This window comes from Muntiacus reevesi, chromosome 2 (assembly GCF_963930625.1).
Source record: "Muntiacus reevesi chromosome 2, mMunRee1.1, whole genome shotgun sequence".
In the NCBI taxonomy this organism is placed as follows: domain Eukaryota; kingdom Metazoa; phylum Chordata; class Mammalia; order Artiodactyla; family Cervidae; genus Muntiacus; species Muntiacus reevesi.
Window position 1 is genome coordinate 16,712,185 of NC_089250.1, and position 21,790 is coordinate 16,733,974.

At 48.4% G+C, this 21,790-nt stretch overlaps 1 protein-coding gene across 2 annotated transcripts in view; it reads left to right on the forward strand.

Moving 5' to 3' along the window:
- Window positions 1-2,017: 2,017 nt before the first annotated feature.
- Window positions 2,018-21,790, forward strand: part of CAMK1D (calcium/calmodulin dependent protein kinase ID) — a 381,871-nt gene continuing 362,098 nt past the window's right edge. For both annotated transcript variants that reach the window (XM_065920998.1, XM_065920997.1), the window contains exon 1: window positions 2,018-2,463. In XM_065920998.1, coding sequence (XP_065777070.1) covers window positions 2,372-2,463 — 92 coding nt within the window. In that variant the 5' untranslated portion in view covers window positions 2,018-2,371. The remainder of the gene's footprint in view (window positions 2,464-21,790) is intronic.

A 21,790-nucleotide genomic window follows, 5' to 3' on the forward strand; every position in this document is an offset into this window, starting at 1 on the left:
CACATGGAAAATTCAAAAGAAACAGAAATCTCCCTGTAGCACTTGCAACAGTACAACCCTTCTTTAGCATCACCACTTCTTTAGTTCTGTGGACAAAGGCTGAGATTGAGGATTGCTATCGTGCACTCTTGTGGCAAGATAATCTGTAGGCAAGGAGCAAGAGTGAAATAGGGAAGAACTGGATAAGAAGACGTGTGAGGACGGGAAAAGAGCGAAGAAGGATAAGCAGCTGCATACGGCGGGCACGGGAGAATGTCCCTTGGGATCTTAGTCATGCCTGGGTCCTACTCTTCTTACTGTCTAACCTTTGACCCCAATAGACGATAGGACAGTTCTTCAAACATATTTCTTATTGAAGCGGTGCTGTTTGCCTTTGGTGACAGGCCCCAACTTTGAGAGGTTCCTTAGTAATTCACGGTGGAAGTTGGGCTTGTCGATTTAGTCAGTTTCTAACAGCAAGATCCCCTATTTGCTCTCCCCAGCACGGAGAGCCTTAAACTAACAGCCCCTGAAAGACAGAATCCAGCACGCAGATGTGGGGCACTGGGCAGCCAGGTTATCTTCCCACCTCCTTGGGTGAGGGAAAAGGTAGAGGCGGGGGCAGAGTCCAGACGGCTTCTGGGAGGGCAGTAGGCCTGCATCCAGCCTGTCAGAGCGAGAAAGAAGGTGCTAGACAAGTTTTCAGGCAGTAGAATTTCCCCCCCTCCCCCAGTGAAATTGGAACAGCCCTGGGAAAGCGGGACAGGTGTCAGCAACCAAGACAAAAGGTTGTTTATCCAACTCAGTCGAGGTACCCTCAGGGAGTGATAGTCTTGATACGAAGAAAACTACATTTTTTAAAAACAAGAGTCCCCGCAGGATGGATGGGCACCCGCACATGGATCGCCCTCTGACAGGTGGACACGGAAGAAGAATGGGCAGTCAGAGAGCGACTCGGAGATGGAAGGCCGGGCGGCGGCGGGGTGGGGAACGCTACTGCCAGGTAGCAGGGTGCCCTACTAAACCCACCGCCGCCGCCGGACTTACAAGGGGCAACCCTCCTGGCGAGGAGGGTGTGGGGCAGAGCTTCACTTTCCTCTAAGCCTCTAGGTTTCGGCCGATGGAGAGAGGGAGAGACCACGAGGAGTCGAGCTGGAGCGAAGGCCGGTCCAGGCCCGCCCAGGCCCGCTCCAGCCCCAGGCCCGAGGTAGCCTGGGCGGCGCACGGAGCCCGAATCCACCCGCCGCCTGGCCGCCAGATAACCCCGGTAGTTAAGCTCCCCAAGGGAAAACGAGGCAGCGCCTGGCACGTCCTGCGCGTCCCCGGCTCCAGGGCTCCCGGTTCCCTCCTCGCGGCGCGCCCCCTCCCCCGGCCGTAATTGGACTCGAGCGCCGATTTTGGTGCAATGCGAATTAGCTCCAGTCGCCAAGTCGTGAGGCTCCGGGAGCGTCAGCCACCGGCCGGCGCCGCGCGGCCCGAGTCAACGCCCACCTCCGCCAGCATCCCCGCAGTCGCCTTTCGTCGCCATAACAACCGGCCCCCGCCCGGCCCCGCGCAGTGCCAGGACGCCCGGGGAGGACGCCCCCGCCCTTGGCGCCCCGCATCCGGGCGGCCTCGCACCCCCGCCCCCTTCCAGCCGCGTCCAAGCGCAGCGCAGAGGCGCCCCCTCCCGCCGCCAGGGAGGAAAGCCCTCGCGCCCCCGAGACTTGACTTTGCAGAATTAATTAGGCAGCCCCGGAGGGCCGGGGTCCTTCAGCAAGCTCCCGGACTTCCGCACCTGCCCGGGTTCCCTGCACCTGCCCTTTCCCGGGCTCCAGGGCGCGTGCGGCGGCGGGGAGCGTGGCCGGGCGGCGACGGCGGTGCCCCCGCGCCCGGGGCACGGCGCTCCCGGGGAGCAGGACATCCCCGAAGGCGGCGGCGCGCGGGAGGCGGGGAGGCGGGAGGCGGCCGGGGAGCCCGGAGAGGGCGGGGAGCCCGCGGGAGGAGGAGGGGGGAGGGAGCAGGGCGGGCGGCGAGGAGGGAGGAGAAGGGAGGCAAGAAAGTAGCAGAAAGTGAGGCTGGCAGCCGGCAGCAAAGGAGCCGGGCGAGCGGCGGCAGGAAGTCTGTGCCCAAGACGCGCAGAAATAAGAGCCAGGGAGGGACCGCGGCGGCGAGAGTGAAAGAGGAAACTGCAGAAGAGGAAGCTCTGCCGCAGCACAAGTCTCCTCGGCTCCCGCGCCGAGCATCCCCGCGCCGCCCGCCCAACCCTCCTGGACCGGCGCGCCGCCGCCCGCGCCTCCGCTGCACCCGCGCCACCGCCCCCCGGCGCCCCCTCCTAGCGCGCCCACCCCGGCCCCCTGCGCCCCTGGCCTCTCTGCCTCGCCGCCCTCCGCGCACGCCTCCCTCGTCTGCCATGGCCCGGGAGAACGGCGAGAGCAGCTCCTCCTGGAAAAAGCAAGCTGAAGACATCAAGAAAATCTTCGAGTTCAAGGAGACCCTCGGAACGTAAGTGGGGAGCAGAGAGAAGAGGGTGGAGGTGGCAGCGGCCGCGGGTGCAGAGGTGGCTCTCGCTGCCACCGCCGCCGTCGCCGCCACCGCGGCAGGAACCGGAGGGTCGCCGCGTCCTCATTGTCCAGTTCTCGGCTCTGCGGAGCCCCTCGCGTGCCCGCCGCGTGGGTCTGCGCCCCGCGTGCCCGAGTGGGCGCCGCGCGGGGGCGGGGAAGGCCCTGGGATTTCGGGGACAGTCGCAGGCGGGCGACTTTTCACTTCCCTGACACCGCCGCCCTCTCGACTCATTCTCCCCACGCGTGACTGTGGGCTGAGCATGGTGGATATTCCTGTTTACTGGCTGCGTGCGTCTACTCACCGTGTGCACGGGCTCACCGTGTCGGCGAGAGACGTGGTCACGAGGAAATCGGCTCCGGGCATTCCCATTTCTGTTCTAACATCATGTAGTCTTAGAGAATTGACATCCGGACGCACTCTATGTAGGCAAGGTTTTGGATGGCCGCGCGATTAGGGAAGGGAGGAATTTCGCAGTGTGCAGGGTCACGTGTGGGCTGAACCTTACCTGAGCGTCAGTCCATTTCGCCAGGTTCAGCAGCACACGCTGGCGTGCGGGTCACCAAGGAGGGTCTGCGAGGGTCTCTGTTCCCGCGGTTCCTCTCCAGGGCTGTGTGTGGTCCAAGGCTGGTGGCTGATCTCAAGAAAGCAGAAATAACCAGAAGTCGATGTCAGGAAGGCTCAAGCATGTGCTGCTCCATTCAGCTGCTGTTCCTTTTCTGCCCAAGAGTTGGTTTTTGTTTGTTTTGTTTCGGAGCGCCTCAGAATAGGTAGGGAGGCTGATAGTGAAAGAGGATCGGTTGCTGCTGGAAGAACCTGGAGTTGGAGCTATTGCTTCCCCTCATGTGATCAGTATGTAAGCATATATTTTCACACACATACGTGTTGTATGAGCCGAACATTTTGCAGGGGTTCATGGAGGTGTTGGTCAAACTGGTAAGAGAAAGAGGAGATGTTTCATAAGACAAATTAGGGTGCTCTTCTTTCCTGTCTTCTTAATCCCCTTTTACTTGTCATTGCGGTTGGTTTGCTTTTCCAGAACCATATTTTCAAACCCAGATTGTTTTCTGCCCCATACTCAGGGTCCACTGAGTTGTTCGGTCATTTTCCCTCCCCCACCCCAATATCTTAAGTGGGTCCCCCAAAGCCAAGTTGTGACGCATCCCTCCATGCTTCTGATCCTGGGGATGCACACTTAGCTAGAATGAGAATAGGGTCTCCCAGATTTTGTGCTCACTTCAGGGACCCAGTCTACCTGTGGGTGTAGACTTTTTGTCTTTGTTGGAAAGAAAACAGAAGGAGCTTTGCATTTTCATAGAGAGGGGCTTGGGGTTGCCTCTTAGCACGGGCCAGTTAAGGGGTGAGATTTGGTCAGAACTTTAGAAAATTACCCTTGAGGTTTATTTGGGTTTGGGGAGTGACTTTGAGATGGTTAAGTTGCTGAGAAAGAAGAAGCGTGTCCTTTGTGGTCATGCTGAGAATGCTCATGTGGCTGAGGATGAGGGGGCTGGAGAGAGTGGAGTCCTATGGTAGGAGAATGCGTTGCTTGGCACATCCTCACCAGAACTCCTGGAACTGGTCCCTCTGCCTGCAGCTTCCAGTCAGAGAGATGCAACCTCCCCTGACTGTCTCCTGCTCCCCAGGAGAGCCCTGAGGCTGTACCTCTTCAGTGGTCAGAGATGCTCAGCCCGGTGAGCTGTGGCTTCACTGTGTGGCTCCTGCTGTGGTCGGCACTGTTTGAGGATGGCTGCGGTGGTTCCACTTCTGGGCAGGATGGGGACTTGCCTGGTGCGTGCTGGAAAGAACAGAGAGCTCTTGCAAAACAGCTTCTTGGACTCTGGCCACATTCCCCATAAACCTGGGGATGGGTCTCTGTTAGGATTCTAAAGCTTTGCCTTCTGTCTTGGAAAGGATTCTTTGAAAAGGAGCTTCAGGCTATGGTTCCTTCCTGCTGGCAGGAGTTCTCGAAGAGCAAAACACAAGCAATAAAATGATCAAAATCTTTTCACTCAATAGCATAGTGATAATAGTAGAGGTAATTGTAGGTGACTTTATTAAATGAATACCAAGTACCAGTTGATATCCTAAGTGCCTTATGGGTATTAACTCATTTTATTCTCATGATAACCTGATGAAGTGGGTATTTACTATTATCCCCACTTGGCAGATGGGAAGACTGAGGCAAAGAGAATTAAGTGACCTGCCAAACAGGAGCTACTTATTAAGTGGAGCTGATACTCAAATCTAGGCAGAACAACTTACAATTATGCATATGGTATTGAGCCACTCTGTGGATTATGTGACAGCAAATGTTAATAATTTGACTAACTTTTGTATTTGGAAAGCTAATTTTAACATTAAAGAATTATATTAATTTTAATATTAAGTTAAAACATAATTATGGGGTAACCTGTTATCCAAACATGTAACTTTTGGATTATCAACATCTTTTTGTCTCTTGGACTTTCTAGAAGTGGTCCAAAATTCAGGGTTCCTGTTTCCCCCAGGGCCAAGTCCAGCACCCTTAGCTTGAGTCTAAATAGATGTCACTTCTGCTCCTATCAGTGTGGATTTTGAGTTTGGCGTCTTGTTTGCAGTGAAACCTAGCATCAGTCAGGGGCTTCAACACTAACAATTGGAATTCATTTCCAAGGTACTCTGCAAGCCCAATCATTTTGTCACACTTTTACCATATGCCTTTAAGATCCTAAGGCAGGAAAGCCCTTCCGTGAGACAGATTGTCAGCTGTTAAAATGCCTTTGAAATAAAGCAGTGTAAAGACCCAAGGAGCACTCACTTGGCCAGACCTTGTAATCTGATATTTGGCTGCCTGGTTCAGGTACCTTTCCTTGCGGAGCAGAAGGTTTACTGTTGAAGGCCAAAGGGTCAAGCCATTTAGATTGTGTAGTTAGCAGGGCCTTGCTGGAGGGTGGGGGGCAGATGAAAGTGAAGGCTGTCCTAGAGGGTAGGAAAAGAGCTGGAGGAAGCAAAGGACAGTGTAGGGGAAAGGACCCACTGGGTGGTTTGAACCTGGGTTTTCTGATACACCCCTGAGCCAGGCCTCTGGAGAAACCTTTCAACTTGTGGCCTTCAGCGTGTCTTCCTTTGAAAGGAAATCCCAGGGCCTAACCCTACCTCCAAACAAGGTGGGAAGGCTTAAATACTGTTTATTAATCAACGCCATGTTTTCAGATCTCTGGTACCCCAAATAAATGAGGCCAAATAAATGCTGTGTAACAGCAATTAAGAGTGGTAAACATTTCTGTGGCGTGTTTGCTGAGGCCATTCGGGCCATCTCTACCATAGGTAGATGTCTTTCCACATCTTCTAAACCAAGAAAATGAAAATAGGCCATCTGAAGAAGGATATGGATGGGAAGAAAGCTTTGACCATGGTGTGCCGGAATTACCCCAGACTCGTGGAAGTGGCTTCTATAATTTCCACACCATGAAAGGTATCTGAACAGAAGAGACCTTGATAGTTGGCAGAGAATGGTTCTTCCAATACACCTCCTTTCCCCCAGAGTACAGAAATGGCACGTCCTAGAAAATAGACATTCATCTCTGCAGGGTATGAATACATGCTTTTCTTACAGACCAAATGTTTTGTGTTGAAATAATTGCTGTTTGAGGGGGCTGGAGCGGGTGCCAGGGAGGTCTTGGGCCTGGGTTCAACGTCTGGCTCAACCACTGGTCAGGTGTGTGGCCTGTGGGCTACTTGGTCATTTGTCCACATAACTGGTCTTAGCTTCATCACCTGTCACGTCAGAGGGGCAGAGAAGATGGGATGATTTTCAAGTGCTCTTACAACCCTAAGGTTTTTTGCCTTGTCTGGGTAATAGAGGCATTCACTATAATTTTCTGGTAGCTTTCATGTGTAGCTAGAACAGCTTGGTCCATTTGGAGGGACATTTTTATGCCCAGGCTAGTAGCAAAGTGACAGAGCTCAGGACAGGAATTCTTACCCCACTTGATGTCAGTAGCACAATGCCTTTGCTTCTTCATGAAATGAGTGCCTGCTGGGTGCTGCTTTAGGAAGAGTATAAATAGAAATTTCTGTGAGGCCAGCACTGTCTTTCCCCACTAGTATCATACTTACACGCCTTTTTCTGAAATTGCTCAATCAGTACACCTGTTGAGGACATGTGATTGACTTATCTGAAGGCCTGGGTAGAAAACAGACTCACCTGTTCTTTTTGGGTTGTAGAGGGGTGGTGTATGGATATTGGGGGAGGGAGAGATTGCAGATCTCCTCCTGGTGATTTGTGTATTTGACTGGCTGTTTTGAGAGTATTTGTTCTGGGACTACTCAAACAGTTGTAGAGTCTGGGAGAAGCATTTCAAAGAGTGCTCCTCCAAGAGAAGCAAAGAGAGGGGTGGGCAACCCCGAGAGTTCTCTTAGAGGGTATTCCAGATGCTGTATTGGTTAGAAGTTTGCATGTCTCAGCCCTTTGTTTGAGGCATGATATAAATTCAGCCTCTTGTACATTTAAAAATATTGATCAAACACCTGCTATATTCTAGGCATTGATGGGGTGGGCACAGCAGAGAACAGGCAGACACAAATGCCTGCTTTCCTGGAGCTCACATTTCTTTCTTAATCTCTGGTGAGGAAGCCAGAAAATTAAAAATATGAATTAGGAAAGTGTAGAGTATGTTACATAGTAGACACGTTAGGAAGAGAAATAAAGCAGGGAAATGGGATTTTCTGGAGCAGGAGCAGGGGTAGGGTGGAGTGGGGTGATAGGAGCTTGAATAGGGTAGCCAGGGAGGGCCTGGCCCAGAAACTAATCTTTGAATAAAGACCTGAAGAGATGAAGGTAGACTGTTCCAGTTGAAGGGAACAGCAAGGACTGAGGGCCTGAGTGGGAGCAGGCCTGGTGTTTTTAAGGCCCAGCTTCAAGGAGGCCTGTGTGTCTGAAGGTGGGTGAGCAGCAGGAAGAGCTTGGGAGCTGAGAAGACAAAGGTGTGGGGTGTGGAGCTGGGGGAGGGTTGGTCGAGGTTCCCAAAGGGCCTTGAAAGTGACAGTGTTAGCTCTCAGTCCTGTCTGACTCTTTGCAACCCCATGGACTGTAGCCCAACAGGCTCCTCTGTCCTTGAGATTCTCCAGGCAAGAATGCTGGAGTGGGTTGCCATTCCCTTGTCCAGGGGATCGTCCCAACCCAGGGATTGAACCCTGCATTGCAGGCAGATTCTTTACTGTCTGAGGCACCAGGGAAGCCTTGAAGTTCCTGGTAATAGACTCTGCTTTTGCTCTAAGAGCAGTACGAAATGTTGAAGGGTTTTGAACAGGGGTGTACCTTGACATAACTCGGGTGTTTCCATCGTGGGTGCAGTTGCTGTGCTGAGAATGGACAGGCAGATTCAAGGGAAGAAGCAGGGAGACCAGCTTGGAGGCTGTGGAAACCATTGCGGTGGGGAGAATGGTGGTGGAGGGCGGGGAGAGGGTGCAGCTCTGGAGGTGATGAGAAGTGACTGGATTCTGGAAACATATGGAAGGAGAACCATAGGAGTCGTTGGTGGGTTGGGTGTGGCTGGGATTCGGGGTTGGGAGAGAGATACCACTTGTTGGTTTTGGTCAGTTTTTTCCCAAGAATTTTCTGCGGACCTGCTCTCTGAGCACAGCAGGGCTGTCTGTGTTCTGGGAAGCTCTTGGAAAGAGTTTGGAGGGAAAGCTCACATCCTTTGGGCTCCTGGGTTTTTCTTGTGAGGAACTCTTGGATTTGTTTATTTAGAAATTAAAAAAAAAAATGTTTTGGCCACGCCACAAGGCATGTGGTATCTTATTTCCCCAACCATGGATGGAACCTGTGCCCCCTGCATTGGAAGGGGCGTCTTAACCACTGGACCGCCAGGGAGGTTCCCTGGGTCCCTTAGGTTTTCAGGCTAATCTGTTTTCTTTCCAAGAACTTGTGTTTGGGATGACTCTTGAAGTATCTCCTCTTCTGTCACAGGAGGAGGTCATGATAGGCTTGACATTTGAGTAGCTGGATGAACTGCTTAACTTTCTGTGAAAATGCCACGTTTTGCCTCTAGAATTATCAATAGGAAGATCACTCTGATAGATGGACCTATAACCTATAACTCTGCTACTTGATTTGTGAATGTATTTATTTTTATTTTTTAAATCTCCAACTTTATTTTTTGACTGTACTGTGTGACTTGCGGGATCTTCATTCCCTGACCTGGGATTGAACCCGCACCCTGCGCAGTGAAAGCGCCAAGTCCTAACCACTGAACCACCAGGGAATTCCCTGATTTGAGAATTTAAAGCCCAAACGTTCTATGAAAAATAATAAACATGAGAAACTCTTGCTACTTCTTCCTTTGGTAGGATGTTTTGTGTTTAGAGAGGAAAAGCCAGAAGTTTTTCCTCTGTTGCGATAAAGATAACAAACTCTCATGGCTTTACAGATTAATAGGGTGGAATTTAGGAAATTGCACTTTTTAGGGCTTGTTCTTGGAGGGGCTAACAAAGACTGTCTCTGGTAGAAATTTCCGGCTCAAACTTGGCAACCGAGTGGACAGTAATTAGACTTGGCAGGTGGACATTCGTGTCCTCTCAGGGGAGGATTTTAGGGGTTAACTTGTTGAGTTTTTCTTTGGCTGGGTCTCCATAAATCCCTTTAATCCTTCCTTTCCCCAAATAAATCTCCATAAATCCCCTTCAATCTTTCTCCTTCATCTCCTCCTCTTCTCTCTGGGAGGGCTTAGCACTGGTTCAGCAAGGGACTGTCACATTATTGGTCAACTTACACCCGCAGGGCTAGACCCGGGGACCTCATATTGCCTTCAGCCCTCATCAGATTTTGCAGGAATAACCAGAGAGTCCATGGCACCTGGGACACATTTCTTCATTTGAAGAAGGAACTGCTTTTGGGTGGCCAGCACAAAGTCTGGAACCCTCATCAACTGATGCAAGTTTGTTTTCTGACTCATGATGGTCCATCCAGTGCATGTGTGGCTACAACAGGAGGACACGTGGACCCTGGGAGAGATGCCAGCGTGACCTTCTTTCTCAGTTCACGTTGGGCACCTCCCTTGGACCCCCTGTGATGCAGGAGGTCACCTTTTCCTTGGGCTAGTTTTCTTAGATCCTGCTTGGGTTTTTAAAGATGTTTATTATGCAGTATGTGGATTCTTCATGTTCGAACCAGACCAAATGGATGCCACAGGCCCAACTTCATTCTGTGCCAAGTTCATTCCCTGTCTCCAGTGGTCGGCTATGAGTCTTGTGCTATTTTTCTTCATATTTCAAATCCATTCAGAGATGGAGGAATTCCATTTCTGGTTAACACCAAATCTTGAGGATAAGCCTATAAGACAGCATATTGACTGAGGCCAGGCCGGGGAGGCACTGGGAGGCAGTGAACCATGATGGAAAGGCAGCTCCAGCATGGCCATTCATTCCTGTATCCCTCTGGATACCCATCCTTCAACTTTCTGAGTTAAGATGGAGATGGAAGTTGCTGCCTGGTGGGATTTCTGTAAGGATCCAGTGACGCCTATGAGGTGCCTGGCACAAGTGGGATTGAGTAAACAGCAACTGTCATCAAGTTCCAGTTGTTTTTAGCAGCTGTGGTGGAGGATGACTGGATATTCAGGGCCAGTGCCGTGAAGAACATCTGCTGGAAATCTTTTAAAATATTTATTTATTTTGGGTGCACCATCTCTTAGCTGTGGCATGTGGGGTCTAGTTCCCTGACCAGGGATCGAACCTGGGTCTCCTGCATTGGAAGGGAGTCTTAGCCCCTGGATCACCAGGGAAGTCCCTGACTGTTGGAAATTGATTTTTGGAAACTCCTGGCATAGAAATGCAGAACGGTGTATACGTAACCTCCCCCCAGAGTTGATTTAAGAAACCAACAGCAAGTCCTCCGTCAACTAGGGGGGAACATTTCGCTGGATGTTCCTCCCAGCTCAGTACTGAGCGGCTAAGAACAGAGGTTCTAAGTCCTCAGGACAGGGGTGCAAATCCTGGGTCCCCTGCTTTCCAGCCATATGGTTTTGGAAAAATTATTTCGCCATTCTCAGCCTTGTGCCCTCATCTGCAGAACGGGGTAAGACTTGTACCCAGTCTAAGGGTTGCAGTGAAGATTAGTTGAGGGCATATGAAAACCACTCAGGGCAGGACATGGCAGTAGATCTGTGTGCAGTAAGGGCTCCTTCTGTCTCTTTAACCCCTGTGGAGCTGACACTCTGCTCCTCAGAGGTCACTTGCACACATCTGGAGGGTGCATTGCACCATCCAACACTTGCTTCCCACAGGAGGCTGGTTGGTTCACCTGGTGCTCCTGTTCAGCAAGAGACTCAGCCCCCACCGTGTCGCGGGCCAGCTCTGAGTGCTGAGTGACCTAGTTTGCTGCGTACACAGACTCATCCCTTCCCTGGGTTATCTCATCAGCTTTGTGTCTCTGCACCTCTCCCTGCACCCTGAGCTGTTTTTTTTTCTCTTCAGTCTATCTCTACATCAGCTTGTGCAAGAGCCTCTTCTAACTGCAGTTTCTGTTTTCTCCAGCAGCTCTTAGATCTTGATGCAGCTGTGGCCCTTCTTGCAGCTGAAAGGTGCTTCTCCTTTCTGGGAATGGCTTCAGTCTTTTCTGCTTTGCTTTCTTATTGAAAATAATATGAGGCTTGAAAGAATGAAGTAACTGGTCGACTACAGTGTTCCAAAACATCAGGGAGTTTTGTAAGTTTAAATTCTGTAGGTACTCAGTTTATTTTAATGCTGGAGAATTTAGCAAAAAGCAACATTTCTAGGTATATACCACATGAACAGACATAACAGTTTATTCAAAATTATCTTTATCAGAATGTTTTAGACATGGACATGGGCAAACTCTGGGAGATAGTGAGGGGCAGGGAGGCTTGGCATGCTGCAAAGAGGCCTGGGGTTGCAAAGAGTCAGACACGACTTAGTGACTGAACAACATCCTTATCAGGGAATGTTGGATGGGGGATGGGAGGTGATCTCAGAAGTTTAATTCCCCAGGTCGCATGCAGGATATAGGTGTAACAGTTGGAGAGCTCATGTCTGAATCAGGTGAAATTCCTCATCTTTTTTTTTTTTTTTTTTAATTGGAGTACAGTTGCTTTATAGTGTTGTAGAGCTTCTGTTCTACAGCAGAGTGAATCAGCTATACATATACATCTACCACTCTTTTTTGGATCTCCTTTCCATTTAAGTCCTTACAGAGCACTGAGTAGAGAGTTCCCTGTGCTATACATTAGGATCTCACTCGTTATCTATTTTATACACAGTATCAATAGTATATATATGTCAATCCCAATCTCCCAATGCATCCCACCCTTCCCCCCTTGGTATCCATACCTTTGTTCTCTGTGTCTGTGTCTCTATTTCTGTCTTGCAAATAAGATCACTTATACCATTTTTCTAGGTTCCACATATATATATATGTTAATATGCAATATTTGTTTTTCTTTGAAATGCCTCTTCTTAACTTCTCTGTTAGCCCTTTTGATGGCCAAACCGGATCTGGGGTCACAGTTTATTGGTATCTCTGCAATGTGGTGAGCGGGGACAGAAAAGGCTTTTCACCTGGACAGAGTCAACAGTTTTACTGGTGAGAGGCCCTCCTCTTGGACTTTTATAACCACGGCTCCCATCACTGAAATTGCTTTCACACCAAATCGGATTTGGGGCTATAAATGGAATCCTAAAGGTATCATATTCAATAAAGCCTCAGACAGTCCCCAGTTTTCAAGTGATGTTCCTGACTGCCCCATACATGGGGCTGTCCCCTCCTGCCAAGACCCATAGTGTTGTGGGGGAAAAGCAAGAAGGAAATGAAGCTGGGCTAAACTGAGAGGTCTGGTGGGGTGATGGGGATGGCAGACACCCCAGGGCCCATGCCCCCCACCCCCAGGGCTCTTCCCATTTCTTTAACCTTGATAAAAATGACTGCTTGAAATTTGCCTTAAAACATTAGAAGATACAAATGCCTTGAAATAGGTTGAGAGATCAGTCATCTGTGATATAAGTGATTTTAAAGAAAGTACTTTTTCCTCCCACGCCAAACTGACAAGAACTAGCAGTTTGGCTGGAAGACAGGAGGAAAGTAGGTAATTGTGGTTTTGCACCTTTAGTTGAGTGGGGAGTGGGGAGTCACAAATGAGTTGCAAACTGGGAAATTGAAGGCCAAGAGTGGCAAGGTGGGAGAGACATCCTAGGCTGACTGACTGATAAAAAACTAGGTCCTAGGGACTTCCCCGGCATTCCAGGGGTTAAGACTCTACACTTCCCCTGCAGGGGTCAAGGATTCAGGGAAGTAAGATTCACACCACACACACACACACACACACACAAAGATTCAAGTCACACACACACCCCCGGGGTCAAGGATTCAGGGAAGTAAGATTCAAACCACACACACACACATACACACACACACACACACACACACACACACACACACACACACACACACACACACACTAAGATTCAAGTCACACACACCCCCCCAGGGTCAAGGATTCAGGGAAGTAAGATTCAAACCACACACACACACAGGGAAGTAACACACACATACACACAAAGATTCAAGTCACACACACACCCCCGGGGTCAAGGATTCAGGGAAGTAAGATTCAAACCACACACACACACACACACAGGGAAGTAAGATTTAAACCACACACACACACACTAAGATTCAAGTCACACACACACCCCCGGGGTCAAGGATTCAGGGAAGTAAGATTCAAACCACACACACACACACACAGGGAAGTAAGATTTAAACCACACACACACACACACACACACACACTAAGATTCAAGTCACACACACACCCCCGGGGTCAAGGATTCAGGGAAGTAAGATTCAAACCACACACACACACACTAAGATTCAAGTCACACACACACCCAACCACACACACACACCCCCCCCCCCCCATAAAACAAAGAACAAAACCACACACACACACACACACACACACACACTAAGATTCAAGTCACACACACCCCCATAAAACAAGGAACAAAACCTAGGTCCTGGACTGGCCTGGGTCCTAAAAGGGATGCGACTGTGGTGCTGCCTCTGTGACCCCCCCAGCCCTCCTCCACCAGCACAGCCCCCGTTCCCAGGACCCTCCCAGGACTGTTCACACTGTAACTTAGCCTCACGGGGCCTTGGCACTCAAGGCTTCTCTAGGCCAGAGTAGGGTCCTTACTCCCATTAGAGATTTCACTTTTCTTTGAAAATATGCCTTGAACAACTACCACAACCAAAGGCTGAAAGTGAACTTTTGGGGCAGACCTTGTATAAAAGTTAGGGGCAGCCTGTATATGGCCATGATATATGGGGAGCTGCTGCTGGGGTCCTCTCTGTGGCCAGTGTCGATGGAGTTTGTGGTTCTAATCATGATAAAAAGCTAATGTTGACTTTTTAGGGCCCTTTTGGCTCCTTTGACATCTGGGAAATAGAAGACCTTATATTTGCAGATGTGTGTTTTTAAACTGTGGCTAAAAAATGCATAACCTAAAATTTAGCATCCTTTTTTTTTCATTAGTAAAGTAATTAACCTCCAACTAAAATTTAGCATTTTAATGGTTTTTAAGTGCACAGTCCAATGGCACGAAGGACATTCACATTGTTGTGCAGCCATCAGCCTGTCTCCTCCACCTTCCCCATCTCAACCTTCTCATCTTCCCAAACTGAAGCTTTATCCCCATTAAACACTCACTCTCCATTTCCCCTGCCTCCCACTCCCAGCAGCCCCAATGCTACTTTCTGTCTCTATGAATTCAACTACCCTAGGTCTCTCCTATATGTGGAATCAGATATTTTTGGTCATTTTGTGTCTAGCTTATTTTATTTATCATAAGGTCCTCAAGATTTATCCACGTGGTAGCATGTGTCAGAATTGCCTTCCTTTTTAAGGCAAAATAGTCTTTGATTGTATGGCTAGACCACACTTTGTTTATCCATTCTTGAGGGACACTTGGAGCTGCTTCCAGCTTTTGAGTTTTGTGATTAATGCTTTGTGAACATGGATGTACGGGTCCCTCCTCAAGTCCCTGCTTTCAGTTCTTTTGGTTCTTTCATTTCATACCCAGAAGTGGAATTGCTGGGTCATGTAGTAATTTATGTTTCATTTTTTGAGGGACTCATATATAGTTTTCCACAGCTCTGTGGTATTTTGTGGTTTGCAAAATGCTTGTACATTCATGATTCCTTCTGCATCTTAGGACAACCATGCAGTAGGGAGCAATCATGTGCTGCATCTTGCAGAAAAGAAAATGGAGGTTCAAGAGGTGAGATGACTCCGGAGAAAAGGTTGCTAAGTGGCAGGTGGAGATTGGAGCATCTTCTGACTTCCAGTTCAGTTCTCTTCCTCCCATGTCATGCTGCTTACAGGCTGGTTAGTGGAGGCCGTGGGAACAGATACCTCCCCATTCTGTGGATGTGGTGTGGTTAGGACCCGTTGGAGCCTAACCAACGGGTTAGGTTGGGTGCTGGTCAGCCAGCTCTGGCTTGTATCCCTTGACCACTTCAGGCTACCCCTGGTTCAACAACTGACTGCACAATTCTTGAATTAGGTTCTTCTGAGCATGTGTCAGTTGACTCAGCACAGTTCTGGAGGAAGCTGAGATCAGGAGTTCTGAGTTCAGTCCCGGCTCTGACATTTCCAAAGTGTGAATCCAAGACTTCCCTGATGATCAAGTGGTTAAGACTCCGTGCTTCCCCTGCAGGAGGCAAGGGTTCAATCCCTAATTTGCAGAACTAAGATCCGACATGCTGTGTGTCATGGCCAAAGAGAGAAATATATACCCTTGGTGTTATCCTCTCTATGTCTGGATTACCTTGTTTGTTAAATGTGGATGATGACACCTGTTTCCATCACAGCCCTGTTGTAAGTCTTGAGGGAGGTAAGGTATGTGCAGCAAGGCTTTATACAAATAGAAGGTATTATTATGTTTTGAAGATTATAGCCTTAAAATAGTCATTTCTCATAAATGTTGGTGTCATACATACTTTTTGGAACCTAGCTATCATCTTTTGGGCAGGGTTCCTAAGAAGTTGGGCCATAATCAGCCTTAACTTTGAAACCATCAACACAAAACGCAAAGTTTCGTAGTATATTTTATCTGGGCTGTTTAAGGTGTGTGGTGTTATTATTCTCAGTGTTTAAGTGATTGGTACTGTCAGAAAAATTCTTTAAAAATTATAAAAGAAACATGTCATCTTGGTAGAGAATTTAAAAATAAGGAAGAGTATAAGGAAGATGATGAGAGTCATCAACTAAGTTGGCTGGATGAATCTTGGGTCTTTGGTCCCTCTAGCGGGCAGGGAGATCTCAACAGAGATTGGAGAGGTCAGCTGTATGGGGTTGGGGTGGGGCTGTGGCTGTTCATCAGTTGATATGAAGATATTTCAGCATTTAACCAACTAGTCTGATCGAACGACTGCCTACAGGTTGAGTATTGGCTCTGGAAATAGGGGTGTTGGTCTTTGTTGAATGTGGTCAACGTCTTGACTTTTTTTAGAGTGCCAGTGTTTTGTGTTAGTTTGGTGCTGGTGGTGATGGCATTGTTGGGATTGTTGTCATGATTATGCTCTCTCCTCTCATCACCACCTGTAAACACCGACAGAGTCATCAATGGGACAGAACCAGATGCTAACAGGCTTCCAGTGGGCAAATTACCCATGCAGGGAGAAGGAGGTAAAAAATATTCATATCTGAGTGTGGCTGACTCCTGGGGTAGGGCACAGGAACCTAGATTCTCAGTCCCTTCATGGCATGAAATAAGTACTGTTTGCTGTGGACTGAATGTTTATGTCACCCCAAGTTCACGTGTTGAAATCTAACCCCGAGTGTGATGGATTTAGGAGATGGATATTATCATGGTATCCTCAGGGCATATCCACAGTGGTAGCATGTGTCAGAATTGCCTGCCTTGGGCCTGTGGGGTGATTAGATCATGAGGGTGGAGCCCTCTTAAGTGGGATTAGAGTCCTTGTAAATGAGACCCTAGAGAGCTCCTTTGCCCCCTCTGCCATAGAGGACACAGTGAAAAGGCAGTTACCTGCCCAGCTAGGACGTGTGCTCTTACCAGACACCAAACCTGCCCGTGCCTACATCTTGAGCTTGAGGCCCTGCCTGGCTGGTCAGACTCCCAGGCAGGCGGGGTCCTCATGGGGCATGGATAGGGCAGCCTCCACGTCTTCAGATCAGTGTGCTCTCCTCACCCCTTCCTTTCTTGAAGGAATTCCTGAACATATATTTCCTAACTGTGACCTCATCCTAGGACTGCAGGAATGGCCCAGGGAGATGCAGGGACCTCTGAAAAGCTTGGTTAACCCCAGAGGTCCTGAGAGCTGGTGCCCTTCAGAAGCTCTCCAGGAATTTGGATTTTGGGGTCTATTTTGTGGACTCATAGCATGGCCAGGAGTTTGAGCCCTATCCCTGCCAAAAACTCCTGGGTTCTTTGAATCATGAATAGACTGGGTCCCCTAAGTCAGGTCTGTCCCATAGGGATGAAAGAAACTTGATCTGGTCCTGGGGCCAGAAGCCATCTGGAAATGTGCCTTCGTTTAGTCCCCTTGATCAGGTTTCAGGTAGGACTTTGGAGAATGGTGAGACTGATTCTATAGTTTTTAAAAAATTCATCAGACTTTTGTTTTCTCATTTTTATTTATTTGGCCTCAGTGGGTCTTTGTTGTGGCATGCAGGATCTTTAGTTATAGCATGCAAACTCTTAGTTGTGGCATGTGGGATCTAGTTCCCTGACCAGGGATAGAACCCTGGGCCACCTGCATTGGGAGCATGGAGTCTTAGCCACTGGACCATCAGGGACATCCCCATCAGATATTTTAGACCAAGAGTCTGCTCTGTGCCCAGCACTGTGAAAGTGTTGATAAGACAGAGTGTGGTTCTTGTCCCTATGGAACTTTTGGGGGAGACACACATGCAATTATGCTTCAGCTATCAAGCTGCACTGGGGGGACGCAGTATGGAAGCTGCAGAGAGGGGCACCTCACCAGGATTGGGGCTCAGGGGTGGTGAGCTGGGCTGTTGCCTAAGAGAATTCCAGAAGTGGAACAGAACTAGCCTTCTTCAGTATTTAATGAGCTCCTGCTTTAGCCAAAGAGAGTGCTGGCTTCTGTAAGACAAAGGAAACATAGTTTTAATAATAATAATAGCAACCATTTACTGAGCACTTACCGGGTGCCGGGCACTGTGCCAACTGCAGTATTTTACATGAATTTTCACAGTAAATCTGCAGAGCAGTCCAGTAAAATAGGTTCCATTGTTATCACCATTTTAGAGATGAGGCCACTGAGCCCAGAAGTGGTTACATAACATGGTCAGGATCACACAGAACTATATGGAAGAATTGGGATTTGAACTTAGATTATTTGTGGCCAAAGCCAGTGCACTTAACCATTGTTATACCAACACTATACCAACTTCACAGGCTGGTAGATTTGGTCCCCTGGTAGACCCATGATGCAAAGCAGCACATGATGACATAAACATGGTGCAAAGTGTTTTAAGGCTTCCAAGGGAAGAGAGGTCATTTTATCAGAAGTTATAGATGGAGATGGATCCTAAGAGTGGGTGACGGATGCATTTTCCCTGTCAGGCTTCTCCAGTGGCCCGTTTCCCAGATGACAGCTGTGTGTCCATTTCACCAGTGGTGGTGAAGCGGTCCCTCATGGCTGATGCTATACCAACTGGAGATTCAGGGCAGATGAGAGGGGTGGTCCCGGCTGTGTCCTCCAGATAGGCTAGACCTGCTCCAGCCTCTGTGTCCTGCCCGTGTAGGTCCTTCTGCTGCCCTCACTCCCCATCAGTTCTCCAGGGTCTCAAGATCACTTGAGTTGGCTCTCTTCCACCAGCTTTCCCCAGACATGAGCAGCCCACTGTGGGCTTCTCTGCCTCTGTGCTTTCAGTCTTAGAATCCTACTGTTGAGGGTCAGCCGTTGCAGGTTTTTTTCCTTTGTGAGAGTTTTCTCCAGCTGGTGCACCTCAGAGGTGCTTGCTGGGGACATTCTCACCCACGTGGTTTCCCTCCTGGGTGTTTCCCACAATGCCTTGCACCCTGAGTAATAGATGGAGAGTTTGTTTGGTTCAGTGTTGAAAATCCCAAGTAATAAAATTGTCTCCTTGGTCTCTTAGGAAGCTTGGTTTTCTAAATGTTTTCATTACTGACAGGCTCTTCCAAATGTTCTGCCCGTATTTTCTCCCTCTGGATTTCATCTTCACATCGTCACCACTTTCCACGTGTGGATTACTCACTTGGTGGATTAGCTGCAGTGAATTTTTAATCTGTGGGGCTTTGCTTGCTTCCTCCCTTTGGCAGGCTGTTTCTCTTGGCCACTACCTGGCTGCGCTTAGAAGAAGAAAATGAGTTGTCAGGCTCCAAAGCAGAGTCTTCCTCAATAGGAAGTCCGAAGCTAAACAGAAGTGATATTTGGACTATCACATCCTTCTGTTTGTTGGGTGGCCATGGCTGGCTGTGTCCTGGGGTATTGTGTTTAATACCTCCACTTTCTATTATTTTCCTTCCTGGGATTTCCTCTCTCAAACACAGCTTGTTGCAGTCTTGAGGTACTCATAGAAACAATATTTAGTTGGCTTTTTTCACTCTTCCCTTTCCAGTCAGGCTTTTCAAGATTTTATGACTTTTTTCCTGCATGCCAGTCTGTCCAGATCGAGGGGTGGTCCAGGTGTAGTTATCAACTGTGCTACTTTTCTTTTGAAGATGTGGTGTCTGTAGAACTGATGGTGGGATGAGAAATTTCTGGGCAAGTATACTAGTCTTTTCGGATGTTCTTTCCCTGAAAATTCAGTAAACTCTTTGTCTCAACGTCCAAGATTCATTGACTCGGAGGTAAACGTTTTCTTTGCTCTCAATACCTGGGCCAAACCTCCTGAGTGCAAAAATGTGCAGTTTTCCTTTTACCAACACCTATTTTCTGAAAGGGGCTTCCCTGGTAGGTCAGTGTAAAGAACCTGCCTGCTCTTGCAGGAGACTTGGGTTTGATCTCTGGGTCAGAAAGATCCCCTAGAGAAGGAAATGGCAACCCACTGCAGTATTTTTGCCTGGAGAATTCCATGGATAGAGGAGCCTGGCGGGCTACAGTCCATGGAGTTGCAAAAGAGTCAGACACGACTTAGTGACTAAATAACAACATTTTCTGAGAATACAACAAGGTTTTCTGAGAAGGTTGGCAGGGCTGGTGTTACTGAGAAGGTGTGGAAGTAACTTTAAAAAAGCCTAATAATGGCCGCCAATATTTGAATATCTGCTGGGGTCCTTCACTGGTCACTTGAAGGGTCATTTAACCTGTCAATAACCCCGTGAATTAAGTACTGTTTGACAGTTGAGGAGGCCTGATTGGCCCCAGGACAGAAGATTTATAAGTCACAGGACAGTGGTTTCGATCTGGATGCATCTGAAGAAGCTCCTGGAAGGCTGTGCCCAGCTCATGGCTGTGCTACGGAGGTGAAGCAGGCTTCCCCGGGGTGTGTCCTGGCATGGCCCTGGGGGCTCTGAGAGGAGACCTATGCGCCTGTGTGTTTTAACTGTTGTCACAGAATCTCCAGAACATCCCTGCTGCCACCCTCTCTGCTGGCCCTTCAGAGCCTTGCTCTGGAGCTGGGAAGTTGGATTATCTTTAGTCTGCAGGTAAGGATGCTGCCACTTGGAATTCATGACCGTGCTCGGGCCGGTCAGAAGCCTCTGTGCTGAGAGAGAAATGGGCTTCATCAAGTGTTACAGGCTGAGGGTAGATGTTGTTATCGCCTGGCTATTTCTAGACTGGCAAAATGAAGAAAATCATATTGAAAACATCGAGTGAACCCTGAGATTTTAAATCAGACTATTTGCAAAAAAAGAAAACAAAACCAGAGTTCCCACCTCAGGGCTCTGGCAAACGAAATGTTGTTTTGGAACTTAAAAAAATACACATCATTTATAGCGTAGGTATCCATTAGCAAAAGGTCATGGAAAATATAGGCAGATAGCCAGAAACTCAGACCATGTCTGGTTTATTTTCTCAAATGGCTAAAACGCATACAGGAGCATGATCTCTATCCCCGGCTCTTCTTATGAGCTGGCGTTGAGTTGGTTCTTAGTGGCAGTTAAGTGACAAGGGGCCAGATATTCTGGACTCCTGGTTCAGTGCTTTTTTCTCACTGAAGGTTTTTTTTTTTAATTGTTGATGTTCTGTTCATACTAAAATAATTAGTTTTCCTATTGAAGTGTATTGTAAGTGCTTTTCAAAAATGTATTAGATAAGATTTTATTTTTTCTCGGGGCTTGTTAATTAAAAAATGACTATTCGTTGTGCAATAAAGACCTCATCATATATGATAGACCTTAAATGGTTTCTTTATATTTTTATTAATTGGAAAGCACCAGCAGAGAGCCAATAGGAATATTAAAGATGCTGAACACCGGCTCTGTTAAGACAGACATACCAGCATGATATGCCACATTACTCATTGTTTCTCTTCAGGATACGTTTTCAAATCTGTTTCTCGAATGATTTATATGCAAGATGACCTCTTCCTGCTGTCACGGGCAACTTCTTAGCATAAGAAGCAGTTAACACTGGATCTCATGTTGGGTTCACATCCAGAGGTATTAGGAGCCAAACTGTGTAACATTCTAGTTTGAGATTCCGATATTGCACGTGGTTAATTTTGGAGAAAGCATCTGACACCTGTAGCTGAGCTCACAGACCAGTTCATACTCTTTTTGTCCTCATTCCTCTGGAGTCCCGGGTCACTTCTGGGGCCCTGAACTCCCATCCCTCCTGGAACCAACATCTGGGGGTGCAAGCTTCATAGTCACGCGGGGCCCTGTGCTCAGAGGGCCCCAGGCTTCTTTTAATGAGCTTTTCCCGCTGTCTTGAGATTCTTAAAATTTTTTGGACAAGGGTTGGCCCCCTCCCTCACCACAACCATCCTCTTTTGGTGCTGGGTTCTGCAAGTTACATAGCTGGTCTGATCCCTCATAGTTATAAAAGTTTCCTCTCCTCTCCTTTGAGCCTAATATCCAAGATCTTTTACTGATTGATTAAAATTTTCTTAGGGCTAGTTGTTAAAGTTTATCGAACACTGAAGTTCTTTGGTTTCTTGGGAAAGTCTTGTATGGTGATATACTGGGTAGTGAACACGACCTGGGTATGGGCATCTGGGCAGATGGCTCAGTGGTAAAGAATCTGCCAGCAGTGCAGGAGACTGTGGTTCAGTTCCTGGGTCAGGAAGATCCCTGGAGGAGGAAGTGGCAA